This window comes from Poecilia reticulata, linkage group LG7 (genome assembly GCF_000633615.1).
Source record: "Poecilia reticulata strain Guanapo linkage group LG7, Guppy_female_1.0+MT, whole genome shotgun sequence".
In the NCBI taxonomy this organism is placed as follows: domain Eukaryota; kingdom Metazoa; phylum Chordata; class Actinopteri; order Cyprinodontiformes; family Poeciliidae; genus Poecilia; species Poecilia reticulata.
In genome coordinates, this window is record NC_024337.1 from 9,640,552 (window position 1) to 9,658,889 (window position 18,338).

Consider the following 18,338-nt stretch of genomic DNA (forward strand, 5'->3'; position numbering starts at 1 on the left):
CACACACACACACACACACACACACACACACACACACACACACACACACACACACACACACAGCCTCCACTGCTCTGCCTCTCACAATAAGGTTACATAATTAAAGAGGCTCTGTTGAGCTGATAAAATGGAGAGAGGAGATTTTTTAAATATCTGTGAAATGGAAATGAAACCTGTTTGTGTTATATAACTGGCAGAACAGCTTCTGCTGTAATTCTCCCTCTTCCCCATGCGCTAATTCATTTCTCACCCTCCTTTTCCTCCAATACTTTTAATTCATCGCCTCCTTTCTGTGCTCCATGAGTTTCTTGTTTTCTTTTATTCGTTTTCCAAAATGATCCCCATTTGTTTTGTGTATTTACTTGTCCAGGTCACTATCCATAACTCACTTCCCTCTAACAGAGCATGTCTGGACTGATAGATGTGATTGATATGAATGAATGTTACATTTTCCTGTTTTTTTTTTTTTTAGATTAGTTAGAGGCATGAGATGAGTTGTGAGAAACGTACCTCATTTGCCTCACCTTTCCATGGTGTTTTGTAATTAGATGCTACCTATATTTTATCTGTTTAAACTTCCTGAACATGTTATAACATTATCGGGCCAACAAACAGGTTCCTTATGAGACATCAGCAGCACCTGGCTCCTGTCTTTCTTAGTTTGCCCCCTGATCTTCTCTTGATCTTCCTCCTTTTCCTGCTTCGTCTTCCTCTTCTGCCTCCAGATCAAGCCAGACTCAGCAGCGACTCATCCCATTTAAAGTGTGCGCACATGCACCCGCGTGCACACGTGGCGTCATTCACCCCAGCAGTTTTTCTTTTGCTCTCCCTGGTGGTGCTCCTCTCCACCTCTCTCCTCTTCCTCTTCTCCTCCCTCCTTCTGGAGAGCTCCGACCTGCACTTACACATGGATGCGAGCCATGTGTCTACATGTGTGTTTGTGCTTGTGCTGGAGTGTGTGTGCGCTATGCAGCAGAGCACTGCTTAAAGCATCAGCCAGCACAAGGGAAGTGTGCGATCAAGCAAAACAATGGCATTCTGGGTAAAAATAGCCCCTCACTCTGTTGGGGGTAGAAAAAAAAATAGGAGGCTGAGAGTGACAAACAGGGAGATGGAAGGGAGGGGAAGATTGGAGTCTAATGACTGTGTGCCGAAAAGAGAAATGAGATAAACTGTAGATGAAAATGTGCCTAAACTGAACGGAAACATGAGTTACTCAGAACGGAAGCAGCCTAATAGGAGAGTAGTGCTGTTGAAATATGTTTCCATAGCAACTGGTCTGGTGGCTATAAATGTACACAATGCACATGCAATAGTGTCAGACTATATTAAAGTTAATGGAGATCTGTTGACAGTATATATATAATATAATATTATATAGTATAGCCAATAATTTTACAACATGCTTTTGGGATGCGGCATTCTGTGACGTTTTTATTATTTGGAACATTTTGATACCAACATTATTTCTGGTTGCTGATTCCAATAAAACTGGATTTTTTATTAAAGAAAGTCAAAAACTGGCTGATGACATTACATAGTGACGCATACTGGAGTTATCTTTGAGCGATATTGTGTCTGTTGTCATCATCTGTTGGTCTTTGTGCTTTAGTTGTCACGTTGTCTTTATTTCAATCATTTTAACTTTGTTACTGACACTGTTCTATGCATTGTTTATTGTTTTTTATTTTATGGTTCCTTACTTTCACTTTTCTTTGTGTATTTGTTTAATTATTTTGGTTTAGGAAGACGGTTTTGTGTCTATCCTTTTGTGTTAATTAGTCATATTCCGTCTGCTCCTCTGATCACTTTCCCATGTCGGTCAATCACCTCCCTAGCAGTTAAAAGTCAGGCAATTTCTTTACATCCTTGTCATCATTGTTCATTTCCATGGTTCTGGTTTTACTGCTGGTTTTTCCGCTGCTTGATTTTTCCAGTCAGTGTTTCTCCAGGCCTGTTCCTGGCTTTGGAACGGTGTTCTTTCCACATTTACTCTAATGTTTTCACTGTGTTTAACAGATTCCTACAAATGAGACAGATTGTGAGCCAGTATAAATCCTCTAAAAGAAAATAACAGAACAGAAAACTAGCAGCACAAAAAGCATTTTAAAGGAGAGAATAAAATATAGCAATAGCCAACAAATGTGAGAGGAGAGGTAGATCTTGAATTAACGACATGAAGCCACTAAATGAAAAGAAAGTATAGCAGCTTGACATGTGGAGCGTTGTTGACATTGTTGGTGCCATGTAGGTTGTGTGGACACCACTGGGGCACTCTGCAGGATATTTCTTGCTCACAAACAGGTATATGTGTCGTTATCTGCTGGCTTCAAAACAAAAACAACAGTTGCAAAAAAAGAAAAAAAAAGGCCTCTGTAGTTTGAGAAGCCACTGAACAGATCGGCACTGGACATACATACTTGCGTAATCATATTTTTGCAATTTATTAATAAGAGTTATTATTAGTTTTAAGTGTGTGGGGTTTTTTGGTATCTTAAATAAGTCTGATGGAAAGTTATTAAAAGAATAATGACAGTTTTTTTCAACCATGCTCCCAAATGTACATATTTCTGAAACTTTATTCTTATTGTTTACATGTCATAAATAGATTTTCCAGCCAGTTCACTTCTTTTTGATCGTTTTCTGTTAATTTAATGCATCACTGAACAATAAAAATCATAGAATGTAATCACTACTTTGGCCGTCTCCTCATAATTAGTGATATTGCACAGGCAAAACCATCACTTATTAAAGGTGGGCTCTAAAGGATTGGGAGTCTGAGAATGGCTCCTAATCAGAGATGAGCACTCGAAAGGATTCGGAGAGAGATCGAGATAAAGGAGGCGCAGGAGGACGGAGAGCATCAGAGGGGAGTTACAGAAAGAGCAGGTGGAAAACGGCAGCGATGGTAGATAACTGTTGAAGAGAGAGTGCTGCATCTATCAATTATTCATTACGTCGGTAATACAGCCTCTCTCTTGCCCCAAATAACATTAGCTGTCCTGGATAGAGGCAGACACAGAGGCAGAGAATAAACAGATGGTGCTGGTGGGGGGTCAGAAGACATTGGAGACACTGAAAAGAAAGTTTAACATTACAATAACAACATGAACAGATAGTTATTTTTTTAATGCAAAACTACAACTAAACCTGACAGACTTTAACTAAATATGCTAGGTTGAAATGCATAAGGTGCATACTGCAAGAGTCAAATGAGGGCAGGAAATCATAAGGAATGAGTTTTTCATACAAATTTTCTGTCTGAATATGAAAGTTTTAGCTATTATTTGTGTTTGATTTTCACTTTAAACAAAAATCTGACATTTGTTGTTTACATGTTCAAAGTAAATATTTCATTCATTCGTGTGTATGAATTTACATGGCAACCAGACGGATGCGTAAATACGAATTTTAATCAATAGTGAAAAAAAATTGACATGTTTTTGTGATATTTGTTTTTACAATTTTTAAAACCAACATTTCCTCTAATTGCAGCAGTTTAGCTTTAAGCCCAGCCAACTATCTACTACTCATGTCATTTCAGGCAAGCGATGAGAATCATGACTGAAGACTGTTAAATGTTTAGTTCTGCTTTTATTTCAAAGTCATTTCTGCTCTTTCTGTGTCAGTTTGATGCAGCTTCCTAACACTTAGCAGTCTGTGAAGTGGTGTGAGTAAAAGCTAATGGGATGAAAATAGTGTGTAGCTGTCAGAGTGGCTTGGCCTTTCGGAAACTTGTGTCAGCTTAGTTCAGCCTGCCATCGTTCTGACAGCTCTGTTTCCAAATGAGATCTCCACAATGTACAGAAATGAGTCTGAGTGCAGTGTGTGTTAGTGGAAAAAATACCACAAAAAAGTGAAGAAGACTAATCTAAGTGTAAACTGTTTAATTTTGGCAAATTACATAAGTTGTATTTTGTGAAAGAGTGTGTATAAATATTTATCCAACTCTTTTTTTGGCACCTTATTACCAATTTCATAATACTTCTAATGATTACGTGAAGAGATCACATCTGACCATGACTGGTCAGACGTGACCATGATTGGCAAAGTCCAGCCCTGAAACTATGTAACACTGTGTAAAATATTTTCTTCCTATGATGTTTTTATCTATCAAAGAGTAAATATAGTACACATCACTACAAGGTAAAAACCTACTATAAAGTCATTAACACTGACATTAAATTATTAAACAGCATAATTTAATTATCTTATTACTTCTTCTTTTATCTGGCACAGGGGTCCGCATACTTTACAATTCAAAGAGCCATTTCTATCCTCGGTCCAGCTAAGTAAATCTCATTTAGACCTTTGGAAAAGACAACTTCTATTGATAAATAGGACAATTGATGTCTTTATTTTATTTTTAAATACACGAAAACTAGATCTAAAAGAATATTACTGGTACTTTAAGTGTCGTTCAATTACTACATGAAAAAACTGAAACCTCCATTAATTATATTCAAGTACATCTGCTGGTTCATTATTATTTTTACCCAAAGTTATTAGGAGCCACTTAAAAGGTCCGAGGAGCCATTTGCGGCTCCATGTTTTAGTCCGTGAAGCTTCATCAGCAGGTTCTGTAATTCAAAATGGCTGCCTGTGATGGCGAGCGTCTTCTCTAACCAAACAAACTGGGTCAAATGCTTGGTCAAAACTACAAAACCCTCATCTGTATGTGTGCGTATCTATTTCATGATTTAGAAATAAAAACTAATTACTTGCCTCTTGTTTTTTATTCTGTGTTCTTCAGAAGAAAGAGTGGTTATGTCTTAACTGCCAGACCCAGCGGCTGTTGTCTGGAGGCGGCCTTGACGAGCCTCCTCTTCCTGTCCCCCATGCCTCCCCGAAGCACCAACCAATGGGCTCACCTCATCACCAGACGCCGGCCAGTCAGCAAAGCCCTCTCCACAAGTCGACCACTCAGCAAGGACCCAAACCGGTCCAGCCGCAGGGACAAAAATCCCAGATGGGAACAGGCGTCGGTGGACCTACTGGTCCCACGCCCGCCAAACAGCCCACCGATGCCAAGACCACAACGCCAGCCACAGCACCAGTACCAACCACCGAGGCCCAGAAACCCACGAAACCAACAGAGGAGAAACCCAAGACGGAGCCTGAGAACCAAACTGCCAAAGAAACCAAACCTTCACAGAAGAAAGGGGAACAGATCACTCCAGTAAAGGAAATTAAGAAGTCAAGGCACTATGACGTAAGTTTGACGTTCTTTGTTCTTTGTTCTTTGTTCTTTGTTCTTTTTTTCCTTTGTTTAAAAAAAGGTTTGAATACTAAAGTACTGGAGGAAGAAACAGTAACGTGAGACCGTGCTGATATATTCAGCGTGACAGGATATATGTCATATATACATTACATATCTGATCCAACTTTAGAAAAAAGACTTGAGGGTGCTGTGGTGGCGCAGGGGCAAAGCACAACCCATGTATTGAGGCCTTAGTCCTCATGCTGGTGGTCGCAGCATGCAGCACCAGCATGAACCAGGATTCTGGTTCCAGAAACCTGGGATTCTGGAATCAGAATCCCAGGTTCCAGAATCCCAGAACCTGGGATTCTGGGAATCCCAGGTTCGATTCCCAGAATCGAACCTGGGAATCACCAGGTTTGATTCCCTGCCTGGTGAAATTTGCCGCATGTCTTCCCCCTCTCTCATAACCCTTTTTCCTGTCAAACTATTTTCAAATAAAGGCCACTAGAGCCAACAAAACATAAAAAAAAGACTTGACTAAATTACACCAGCTTCTGAGATATAAAAAGAGTCCCCTGAAAATGCAGGTAATTTCTGTTAAGGGTTTAAGCCTCACAATAGTGTATTTTGCAATATACATTTAAGTGAACTTATTTTATACATAAAAATATATATATATTTTTAAGTTTTGCTGGCATCATGAAAATATATATTTTTTAAAAGCTTCTCTACCTTGGCTTTATCTCAGCCATTATTCATTCATGAATATTTGTCATTTTCCTTTTTGTTTCTCTCTGTTATGAATTCATTTAAACTCATCATGAAATGTCAGAGCCCTCCAAAAAATGTTCAACCTTGTTCTCTTATTCAGATGAAATGAAATGCAAAACAAAGTTTTCTCACAGTTTGTTATTAGCGGGTATAGCTGTAGAGCGAATGTTTTGTTAGGTTTTCTTTCTCTTGGTCATAAAGGTTATGACGTTGGTAAAAGGTAAGATGATCCAGTATTTAAAGATGTACTGAAAATATGAAATTACTAACAGCCTTATAGACCTGTAACTAACAGAATAACATGCACATATATCCATTTCTTTAGAAAAGAACTAAATGATTTACAGCAATTTTTATCAAGTAAAGTTTTTTTTCTCATTGTGACAATTTCTTGTGTTGTTTGGGTATCTGGTTAGAAAAAGAAAGAAACTTTCCTGGCAAAGAAACCCTCCAGGGCTGTGTAATGTATTCTATAGGCTTGTATAAAAACCACATTTACCTTTTTTAGCTTGTTAAAGGTGGAAAAAGGCAATCAAATATTTTTATTTCATTCTCATTTTAACAAGGGTGACTTTTATAGCCATAGAAATCCATACAAAATTTGACCTTTCAGTGGTTTTGTGTTATTCATTTTGAGCTTGCTGTCCAAAAAGGTGTAAAGACTCAAAACATGTATTTTAACTGACTGTGTGATGTGAACATATACTAAAGCAAAATAACAACCATCGCTCATGTAATTTTATAGCAACCTCATTTGCATAATCGTTTGTTGTTTTTTCACATACCAAATCAAATCTCTTTCAAACGTTCATTAATAATGTATTTTAGATTTTATAAAGGGAAAAAAGTACATATCTGAAAACAATTGAGAGAGCAAACCTTCAGGTTTTTTATCATACATAAGGCATTTAGCGCCCGTCGTGTAGAATGTAAAATAACCTGTGGGTCCTCTTGCCTTTTCTCTTTGCAGCTCTATTATTGTGCGTATTCATTCATTTTAGAACATTTTTAAATCCAAAAAGGCTCTTACAATTAATCAAAAGTACTCTATTTTGATAAGTCGCTGTTTGGTTGTGCCAAATGTCCACATATGTGTCATAAAGAGCTTGAAAAAAGATGAGTGAAAGCTCACTGAAGGCTTTAATTTTATTTTCTAGTTGTTGGGTTCAGAGGTGCTTCCAGTTGCAAATTCTTTAGGAAATCTGAATACTAGAATGTTGTCCTGATATTTTAAGACATATATTGTTAATATGTTAATATATGTTAATATTTTTGTGGTGCTTGATACAGACGGAATGTGGACCTAATACACTATGATAATTTGATTAGTTTAGTCTTCTAGACATTGCAAAAAATACACTTTTTGTGCAAAACGTGTTTTTTTTTGCCATACTCCAAAAAACTAAGCTTATTTTATATCTAAAACAGAATCTCTTCAATTGTATTAAAAAAAAAATGCGTCAACAAAATTGTCAAATTTTTATTACTTTTGACCCAAACCATATAGCCAAATTTCACCACGTCTAATGCGATCTTTCTTTGTTTCTGTTCTCTGTAGGACACAAAAAACAACAGCACCCATGACTTGTCACGCAGCCCTCAGAGTCTCAGTGACACTGGCTACTCCTCTGATGGGATCTCCAGCTCACACAGTGAAATTACAGGTCTAATCCAAGAGGAGGAAATGAAGCTGAGTGAGAGGGGAATCAGTGGGCGAGGCTCTCCTCCAAGCCCCTCTGAAATCACCAAGCTGGAGAGCTCGATGAGGCCACTGCTGGAGAAAAGCCTCTCTGAGGAAAAGCCGGACAGAAGGGGAAGAAAGCACAGGGATAGAGACTTGGATGACAGAGGAAAGCATCGACCACGTTCCCTTTCAATTCCTCCAGATGCATATGATTCTGATGAGGAATTAGAGGATATACTGGAAGAAGAGGAAGATGGCGGGGACTGGGAGAGTAAACGGAAAGAGGGAAAGGAAGAGAGAAAAGAAAAGAAGAAGAAGGAAAAGGAAAAGGAAAAAGAGGCTGATCCAACAGAGATGACTGATGAGGAGTTTATGAGGAGACAAATAATGGAGATGAGTGCTGATGAGGACAACGAGGAGGATGAAGAAGAAATGGAGGAAGACGAAGATGAGGAAGATGAAGGTTACGGCTACCAGAAACCGAAGAAAAGCCACCACAAGCACATCATTTCTGACTCAGGGAAAGAAAAGAGACGGCTTCAGCACCACTCGAGTAGTTTTGAGGAAGAAACCAAGACCTCTGCCGATGTCTATAAGGGTTCTGTGGAGGAGGGGGAGGAAGATGTGATGGCGTCCCAAGGGGGGCTGAGGCGCTTCAAAACCATTGAACTCAACAACACCAACAGCTACAGCCGAGATATGGAGCTGAGCAATGAAAATGATCTAAATCTGGACCGGGAGCCAGAGCTGGAGATGGAGAGCTTAACCGGATCTCCAGAGGAGCGTTCTAGGGGGGACTATTCTTCAACTTTGCCTCCAACTTCGTCCTCATATGGTTCAGGACAGTCTCCAACATCCATCTCATCAATGGAGGAAGACAGTGACAGTAGCCCAAGCAGGAGACAAAGACTGGAGGAGGCCAAGCAGCAGAGGAAAGCACGCCACCGGTCTCACGGTCCCCTGCTTCCGACCATTGAAGACTCCTCAGAAGAGGATGAACTCAGAGAGGAAGAGGAACTTCTGAGAGAGCAGGAGAAGATGAGAGAGGTAGAACAGCAGAGAATAAGAAGCACAGCACGGAAAACCAAAAGGGATAAGGAGGAGCTGAGGGCCCAAAGACGCCGAGAAAGATCCAAAACACCACCAAGTAATTTGTCACCAATTGAAGATGCTTCCCCTACAGAGGAACTAAGACAAGCAGCAGAGATGGAAGAGCTTCATCGCTCCTCTGCTTCTGAATATTCCCCCCAAAGTCTGGACTCTGAGGCTGAGGGGTACGAGTCCAAAATCTACAAGTCAGGCAGTGAATACAATCTGCCTACTTTTATGTCTCTCTATTCGCCTATGGAGAAATCTTCCTCAACTACGACAACCACTGCTCCATCAACAACCTCCAAACCTCTGAAGAGTGCTGAGGAAGTTTACGAGGAAATGATGAGAAAAGCAGAAATGCTGCAAAAACAAGAAAAGCTACAGCAGCAGCAACAACAACGACATGGACAGTACTATGAGGAGGACATTAATGGACAAAACTACGACGACGACTATGACTATGAACAAGATCAAACGGGATATGACAACGAAGCGGCGGAAATAGAAAACGACATTTACGAGGAAATCCGACAAACATCTCAGAATATCACTAAGATGCAACAGGCCACAAATGAGCAAGTCGAGATTGAAATTGAGAGTTCTTTTGCAGATAAGCAGCTGCTGGACACAGGCTCAGCCTTTGCTAAACTACTAGAGCAAAGCAATGCTCTGTTAACTCCTGGGACAAGTCCTACCCAGGTCTCAGCGCCTGTCTCCTTTGCTGAGAGTGGAGGTCGAATACCAGACGTGAGAGTAAGCCAGCACTTCACTGCAAAGGATGGGCACAAAGACCGAATTAAAAGCCAAGCAGGAAAGAATGGCATAACTCCAACAGTGGCTGCTACCACCATTGCAGCTTATGGGGTTTATGCCAGAGACGCAGTAACAATTTCCCAAACAGGATCAAGCCACACTATGACATCAACCCAATCTGATACCTCACGCAGACACACAGGAAGTCTTGCCACATCCTCAGCTACAGTCTCAAGTGTATGTAGCAAGATTGCAGAGATTACCCAGGCCTATAGTCAAAGAGAAGTAATCACCAGAAGGATTGGGGAGACAAGAGGTGTTCAAGTGCAGGACAGCTCAACATCATCTGCTGAGAGGATTATTGAACCACGCTCTCCTAAGTATACTACCTATTACAGGAGCACGAGTCCTCCTCTCTCTCCATCACCACCGCCACCACAAAGTCCTATTCGCTCTCCTTCCAGAAGGTCTACTGCTGAGTTCTCCACACAGACCTTCAACTCAGCACTGCGAATGGAGCCAGCTGGTTCTGGGCCCACATCACCTGTGATGGCTCAGGGAACCCAAACAGCACATCGATCAATTTCCCCTAGGCTATATCGACAACAATCTTCCCAGGAGGCTCCATACTCCCCACCTCCAGGTCCAACTAGACCAATGACAGTGAACACGGCAACTTCTCCATTGTCCTCACCCACTCGATTTAGCCGTCAGTCAACATTTGATAGCTACTCTCCATGCGGCAGCCCCCCGGACACACCACCTTATCAACAGTCACCTACACACAGCTTCTATAGAGCGCAAAGAGTGGAGAAGGTGAATGTAGGGACAAGCATGGTCACTACTGCTGGCTTATACACCAGAGGGTCTGTGTCCATGGATAATATCTCCCTCTGCCGAATATCTACAGTCCCGGGTACCTCAAGGGTTGAGCAAGGCCATATGATCCAAGGTGGTAGTGTTGTAGATCTGAGAACTGTAACCCACTCAGCTCCCATTATTATGACTGATCAGGGAATGGACCTTACTTCCTTAGCTACAGAAAGCAGGAAATACCACGGTGGACCAGAAGGTTCCAGGCATTCAACAATCATACAACCACTGATTATGAATTTGAACACACAAGAGACCACCACACCTACCACTGTGAGTGTCACTGTGGCTGCTTCTATGTTTATGACCCAGCTAAAACAACCAGTGGTTTATGGGGATCCCCATCAAAACCGAATAGATCTAGGTCAGGGCATGGGCTCAGCGGTGTGTCTTTCCCAGAACAAATCACCAATTTCTCCTCCAACTGATCCTTCCATTCCAAAAATTGATGCAAAATTGGAAGATCTCAGCATACAACAAAGAGAATTGCAAAAACAACAAGAGAAGCTACAGAAACAACAAGAGCTCCTTGAACAACAGCTACAACAGCACCATCAGTTGCAGCAGCACCAACAACAGGCATCTGTTCTAGCCAAGTATAACCTCACCGGCCAGGTCTCACCTTTGGCTAAAAAAAATTTATTAGTCAGCCAGACTAGTACTGCATCTACAGTGGTCAGTGCTGTTTCACCAGTCATTAATCCTGAGCTTTACGGCACTGGTCCTGTTGAGCTGAAAGGGAAGCCCAGCCCACCTGGTTTGATGCAGGGAGGTAAATCACCACATAGTATGGTTGTACAAATGGATGGAGGGCCCGAGCCAGTAAGGGCATTGACTCAACTTGTGAAGGTAGAAGAAGGACAGGATGCAGTGGATTTGACAGGAGGCCAAATAAAACCTGACCAACCAGCTTGTTGTGATGTAGTTTACAGACTGTCATTTGGTGGAAATTGTGTTGGTGTCTCTGAGAAAGAGGGCATAAGGCCACCATCTGCCCCACCTATCACAGATGAGTCCGATCAAGAAAGACAACCTGGAAGGTACCATGAGTACCCAATGGACACACGTAAGGCTTACACGTTACCTTTTCCTGGTAGGCTTCAGCCTTCAATGTCTGATACGAACCTTGCTGATGCTGGCTTACAGTCATACCACTCTAAATATGAGCCACACCTCCAACAATCTGGTGAACTTGTCATGGACTTCACTGCTATGAAACAGAGCTATGGAGGATACATGGGCATGCAGTATGGTTCCTACACAGATTTACGTCATGGAGGAGACATTTCAGCACAAACGTTGCCGATAAGACGATATAATTCCTTGTCTAACATCAGTTCAGATTATGGTTATTCTGCTCGTGATATTGCAAGCTTCCAAGAAGCTAACTTGGCTCAGTACAGTGCTACAACTGCAAGGGAGATAAGTCGAATGTGTGCCGCACTTAATTCTATGGACCGATATGGAAGCAACCCAGACTTGCTGCAGTATGGCAGCTTAGGCAGAGGTACTGGTCCAGGTGCCTCCAGACTTGCAGCAGGTATTGGCATGAGGCAAAGTCTGATCTTTGGATTAGATGGAAAGCCTATGTCTCAAAATCAAGCTCTGACGAATCTTATCAATGCCAGGCAGGCTAGTCTGAGGGCCATGTACCCTGCTGCTATTAGGTCATCTGACGGAATGATTTACTCCACCATTCAGACCCCAATAGCTTCAACACTTCCCATCACCACCCAACCTGCATCAGTACTTCGACCTCTACTGAGAGGGGTCTATAGGCCATACGCTACTCCCAACATGACACCAGTGCCACTGGCCAGTCTCACCAGATTGCCCATAAGCCCAAGAATGCCCTTAACTGGGCAAGTACCACTTCGTTATCCAGCACCAGGTCTGCTTCAGACAGCTTCAGCCACTGCCTCTACCACTGTTGCTGCATCAACTTCAGCACCAGGAGCAGCCCTTGTGCCTGTGTCTTTGACAACCTCAAGCTCAACAGCCCAGGAGGAACCTGTTTACCTTGGTAAAGGTGCAAAAGTGGCATCAGAAGTCACTTCAGCACAAGGAGCGCTTGTCACTTTGACCGAACCGCAGCATCAACCAATAAACCTGTCCCACACACATCTGAACACCCAACAACAGAAACAAGTGACAACGGCTCAGCAGCCACAGCCTCCTCCTGCAGGTCACGTATACCCACCCTCGAGTCCAGCAATAACCCAAGGCTACACCCAACCTGCTGCAGGCCCATCGGTCCCCACTAGTGGCTTGCCCATTCCATGTGGTCTCCCTCCTTTCCCTCCACCTGGTGCAATACATAAAGAGGGTGAAACTGAGGCAGAGAGGCTTCACCGACAGCAGGAGCAGCTTCTGCAGATGGAGAGGGAGCGTGTAGAATTAGAGAAACTTCGTCAGCTGCGACTGCAAGAAGAGCTTGAGCGCGAAAGAATGGAGCTGAAGTTCCACAGGGAGAAGGAGCAAATTCTGGTGCAGAGGGAGTTACAAGAGCTGCAAAACATCAAGGAACAGGTATAGGGAAAATCAGGATTTGTAATTAAGAGTTATGTAGTGGTGTTGATGTCTTTTTTTGTTTGTTGCCTTTTTGTTATTTTCCTGATTTGAATGACTTATAATTTTTCAAGTGGTTTTACTGATGTTTTACATCAGTTATTGATTAACAAGCAATTTTGTGTATCATTTAATGTCAGCATGTTTTTAAGTTGACATTTTTAATTATCTTTCAAAAGATTTTTTTATTTGTTTTTTTTTGTATTCAAAGAAATATTAAATAGTCCTTCAAGTTGTTGATTAGACACTGATATAAGAAAAAAAAACAATTCCTTGTGTAATAATTCTTGATTCATTTTGAGTCAGAAATTATCTAGCCTGAATTACGAGGTGACAATTGTATGTTTTGCATGCTGTTCTGTGTTATTTGAATGCTGTTACCTAGTGTTACCCCGGTGTCTATGCCTGCTGATTCCTTGGTACATACAATTCATATGATGTGGAGCTTTTACACCTTAGGAAGAACAACAGTAATAACAGTGGAATTGATCTAAATAGAGATTGCAGAGTTTTTTTTTCTGTGTTGGTTGTTGAGAGATTAAATTGTTTTCCTGGACCACTATATAAAATAACATTATGATTAAAATACTCTATTTTTACTCTATATTCTTTGAATGTATTTGCAAGCTCAACTTAGACCCCTATGTTTCGAAGCATGTTTCTGAAAATGTGAAAATTGTTTAAGAAGATCTCTGTTCCTATTGGCTCACCATCAGTAATACGATAGTGAGTTTCACTGTGGAAATGGAATTCCGCCTATGTGTGTGCATGTCCGTTGTATGTATATGTCTATCAGACATGATGAGCCTGAACTCCTGTCACATTTTTAATTTGTTCTGAGTTAAGTAAGTTAACATTTAAGAGCATATTTAAATTAATTCCTCATTTCATCTAATAAAATTTTAAATATGTTTTTCAAAAAAAAAAAAAAACTAAGAGCTAACATAAGCATTTTCTTCTTTTTGTTAGAACAAGCAGTTGAAACTCTTTCAAGTTAACTCTGTAAAACAGGTGAAGCCCCCCTAAAGAGAATGAACTACAAAATGAATGTTTGATTAATATACATTTCATAACATACGATAGGAACAAAAGCCTAACCCCTTCTCCTGCACTAATCATTTGAGCTGCAAAGAAAATGCTTCAAATATTTAATATGAGCATTGTTGCAATACTGGTAAGAATTACCAGTACATGCTGCACTTTGTTTCAGTTGCGCTTCAGTTCTCTAACTAACTTGGAACCATTCTTTAGCTAATCCATCAGCATAAGAGCTTCATGTCACATTTGCTTTCGAGAATCTTGCTTTGCATTTTTTGAAAACCGGTGATCTTAATTACAACTAAATCATGGCCTTTTGTATCTCTCTTTTGTTTGTCTATCTATTCTCATTATTACCACCTCACCATCTTTTATTTTATGTTTTTGTTTCGTCACCTTTTGGTCTCCTCTGTTACTGTTCTTCAAATGTCTCCATGTTTGTCTGTATGTGCGTTTAGGTATTACAGCAGCAGCAGCAAGAGCGCGAGAAACAACTTGTTCTCCAACGAGAGCAGTTGGCCCAGCAGAAATCCCAGCTCGACCAGATACAGTCTTTGCAGCAGCAGCTCCAGCAACAACTACAAGAGCAGAAGCGGCTGAAAACTGCTGCTCAGACCATGCAGGTGAGGAATTTCTACAACTTTGATAGATGGTTTTCAACCTTCAGGGTGCATTCGCACCAGCCCTGATTAGTCCGCACTAATCAAACACTAGTTCGATTGTCATGAAAGTCTGGTTAAGTTGGGAAAGTTTGAATGAAATGAAACTCTAATGTGGACCAATAAAGGCAAAAGTTTGCCCACCTGCAGTCCTAGGCTTTGGTTCATTTGAAGTAAACTGGTGCAGTTTAAGTGCATTTATAAATGCAAGAGGACTAGAGGCTGCTCTAAAAGCAGTGTATGGCCTCATGGTGTATTGCCTTCTGGTTAAATACTAGCAAAACAAATGCATGACTGTAGCACTACCAGGAGAAACGGCTAGTGGTCTTTTTGCAAAAGACAACTGAGAAATCCTACAACTGTTAAAATCTGATGTGACTCCATTTTGTTTACATTTTGTGAAGGATGAAGTTGCACTCAGTCTTCTTCAGACGTTTTTGTGTTGTTTCCTTCAATGGTTCTTGGTGCGTATGGCATTTCTCACCAGCATTTGTGACAACATACACGGATAAATTGTCTCTCCATCTTTGCTCATTCTAAATGTGTTCTGCCAGTTGAGGTCAAAAAGCTGGTGAAATTATTCCATGTCTTCAGGACCACTGGTACACAGTCATGTTGATAAAGGAAAGGGTCATTCCAAAATAAAGTTGTTCAAAATGTCTTGGTATACTAAAGTACTAACAATTCCTTCTTCTAAAAACTAAGATTCTAAGGCAATATTTGACCTCACTCATCGACACACAATGGTAGAGTTGCTGTCAGTCTGTGTCGCCACCCTTTTGCTGTAAGACTAACACTTGTACCTGGTGACTGGAGATAATGCACTGGTGGCATCCTATCTTGGTAACTCTAACCCTGAGAGTGACCTATCCTTTCACAAATGTTTGTTTTTCAAGGTGCTGTTTTACACCTGTGATGATGGAAGTGGTAGACATGCCTGAATTCAGTGATTTGAAGGAAATATCCAACACTTTTTACAATATAGTGTACGGTATATCAGATGTTTTTAGTTCTGACATTGTGAATGACTGAAAACTGTACTTTGTCTTTATAAATCTTGTCCTGTAACTTTTTGAATTATTCTATTTCAGTATTTCCTTATTGGTCATAGATATTTAGAGCTGAACTTCATAATTTGGCTCTATTTTTGCAAGTGTCCTTTTCAGTGTTGCTTTGCTTTCTTTGCATATTGTTAGCTATCTGCGTTAATTTTTGGGAATCTATTTATGAGAAAACGAAACGATTACTATTTGACAGGTTCGTTTTCAAAAACTTTATAGTCTTGGTAGTTCTAATCAATGCGCTTTTGCCAACAGCTGGATATGACCGGACAGCCACTGCATCCCTACATAGACTCTCAGATGAGCTCGCGCTCTCTCCCTAACTCTTCCTCAGAGATATGTTTGAGGAATCAGGATGAACAGCTGGAAGCCAGAGCTGGTATGAGGAAACATAGCTCCATGAGCAGGCTGACCCGAGACACCTCTGATGGAGATGGTGTGATTTTCTATGGCTCCCCTCGCAGAATTGTGGATAGTTGTGTACAGACTGATGACGAAGACGGAGAAGAGAGGTAACAATATATTTTTCTTTTTTTTTTTGAAGTGAGTAATGGGATACCCTCCCTGGCTATGAGTATGTAGGTGGTATGGCATAAGGATGACTGTCTGTGGGTAGCACAGTAAGTGCTTCCCACATCCCAATCCTCACTATACACCATCAAAGAATTTTTTTTTTTTTTACAAGCAAAACCCCCTAATTTTTTAATAGTTGTATCTAACATAAATATCTACGCAGACCTTAATATCTACAGATTGTTTTCTTCATGCCCTGTTCTGCCTTTTCCCTGCACCACCAGGTACATGATGCGTCATCGTACCAGGAGGCGCGGTCGGAGCGTTGACTGCTCCGTCCAGACAGATGACGATGAGGATAAGGCTGAAACGGAGCATCCAGTTCGCCGCAGACGCTCCCGGTTTTCCCGCCACGCCGAGTCCACGGCAGCTGGCACCAGCACTGCCTCGACAACCACCTCAACTACTGACACCAAAGCTGACACATCCAAGATAGTTTCCTCCAGCATCGCTGTCCAGACCATCAGGGAGGTGTCCTGTCAGACAGAAGCTGAGCACCTAGGAAGAGTCTCCCCGGCAATCCATGTGACATTACCAGACCCTAATAAAGTAGAGATTGTACACTACATCTCTGGACCAGAGCGCACACAAAAAGGACAATCTCTCGCCTGCCAGACTGACTCAGAAGGGCAGTCGCAGGGCGTTGTAGCTCCACAGCTAACAGTGCCGACTACAGTCAGTCCATATTCTTCCTCTGCTGGTACTGGAACAGGGCCGTCCAGTTCGGCTGACCTTCACGCCCAACAGCGCCAGCAGCAACACATTGCAGCGAATGCAGCAAAATTTGAGCGACGTCGTCCTGACCCATTAGATATCAACTATCAGCCTCACAACCACCTTCACAATGAGTCCATCTCCAGCCTCATCCGGCAGCAACAAACCACACCGAAATCTCCACAGGTCCTCTACTCTCCTGTGTCGCCAGTGTCCCCACACCGCCTGCTGGAGACCTCCCTGTCAAGCGAGAGACTGAACAAGGCCCACGTCACACCTCAGCAGAAGTCTTACACAGCCGAATCCCCCCAGCGACACCCATCTGTTCCCCGACCCATCAAGAGCACCCATAGGTCCATGTCGGACCCCAAGTCCCTCAGCCCAACCACAGATGAGCACACCAAGGCCAGGCTGTCTCTGTATCAACAACAAGCACTCCAGAGCCAGGTAAAGTCACTGAAGCTAAGCCGATGCTCTAAAAACCTGTTAAAAAGTGATGAAAGCAGATGTATGGGTTGTATTTACTCTATTCTAAGAGTTTTATAAAAAAAAATTTCCTTGAGATTGTTTAGGAACAACAAGGTCTTTGCTGTACACAAAAGCTTTTCAAGTACTCCTTTGCAGTATTCAAAGAACTGGCCTTATCATGCACTGATTTTGAAAGCTATTACAATAGGGGAATTACAGCTGTGTGAAAGAGGTAGTAGCAAGTCCTCAAAATGTTCTTATTGATGAAATTTCTTAACCTCATTTCTTTGTGTTTGTTCGTTATGTGATGTCACGCCAGTTCCCAAAGTTTCAGGTTTAGTTCTCAGGACCCCCCTTCGGGTCCTCTGTAGAATTAAACAAAACAACAAAAACAAAAGTAAAGTATATTTATGCCATTCAGGGTATCGTTTTACCCCTGTTGAACTGACTTATTAGAAATTCTTGTGTACTGAGAAAATTGTCAGGTTCTGGGTGTCTTCTACTTATTTTTAGGTGAGAAGCTGAAATGTTTGGGAATGACTGGAATGGATAAAAGGCTAGGGTTTTAACATGCCTCTTTCTTGGTGATTCCATAAAATAACTTATGTGAGTGTTATCACCACATGAGTCTTGTTTCAATTGAAAGTACAGTATATTTATTAAGCTGAGCATGTGCTTGTCAAAATTTCAATTTGTCACAATCTTCTGAGTATGTTTTCTCTAATCTTTTGGATTTCTCTCAAATGTATGTACTATATTAACTTGTAAAGGGAATTCCACCACGTTATAATTTTTTTAGGTGCTTTATCCATGCATTCCCTACAAATAAATTCAGATGTTACAAAGTTAATAATTAATTGTTAATTATTAATCCTGACATT

General features: G+C 41.3%; 1 protein-coding gene across 5 annotated transcripts in view; it reads left to right on the forward strand.

Annotated features, from left to right (window-relative positions):
- The window catches only part of bsna (bassoon presynaptic cytomatrix protein a), a 108,017-nt gene that overhangs the window by 70,066 nt on the left and 19,613 nt on the right, over nt 1-18,338 (forward strand). For all 5 annotated transcript variants that reach the window (XM_008413236.2, XM_008413234.2, XM_008413237.2 and 2 more), the window contains exons 3-7: nt 4,754-5,212; nt 7,533-12,905; nt 14,441-14,605; nt 15,958-16,214; nt 16,500-17,436. In XM_008413236.2, coding sequence (XP_008411458.2) covers nt 4,754-5,212; nt 7,533-12,905; nt 14,441-14,605; nt 15,958-16,214; nt 16,500-17,436 — 7,191 coding nt within the window. The remainder of the gene's footprint in view (nt 1-4,753; nt 5,213-7,532; nt 12,906-14,440; nt 14,606-15,957; nt 16,215-16,499; nt 17,437-18,338) is intronic.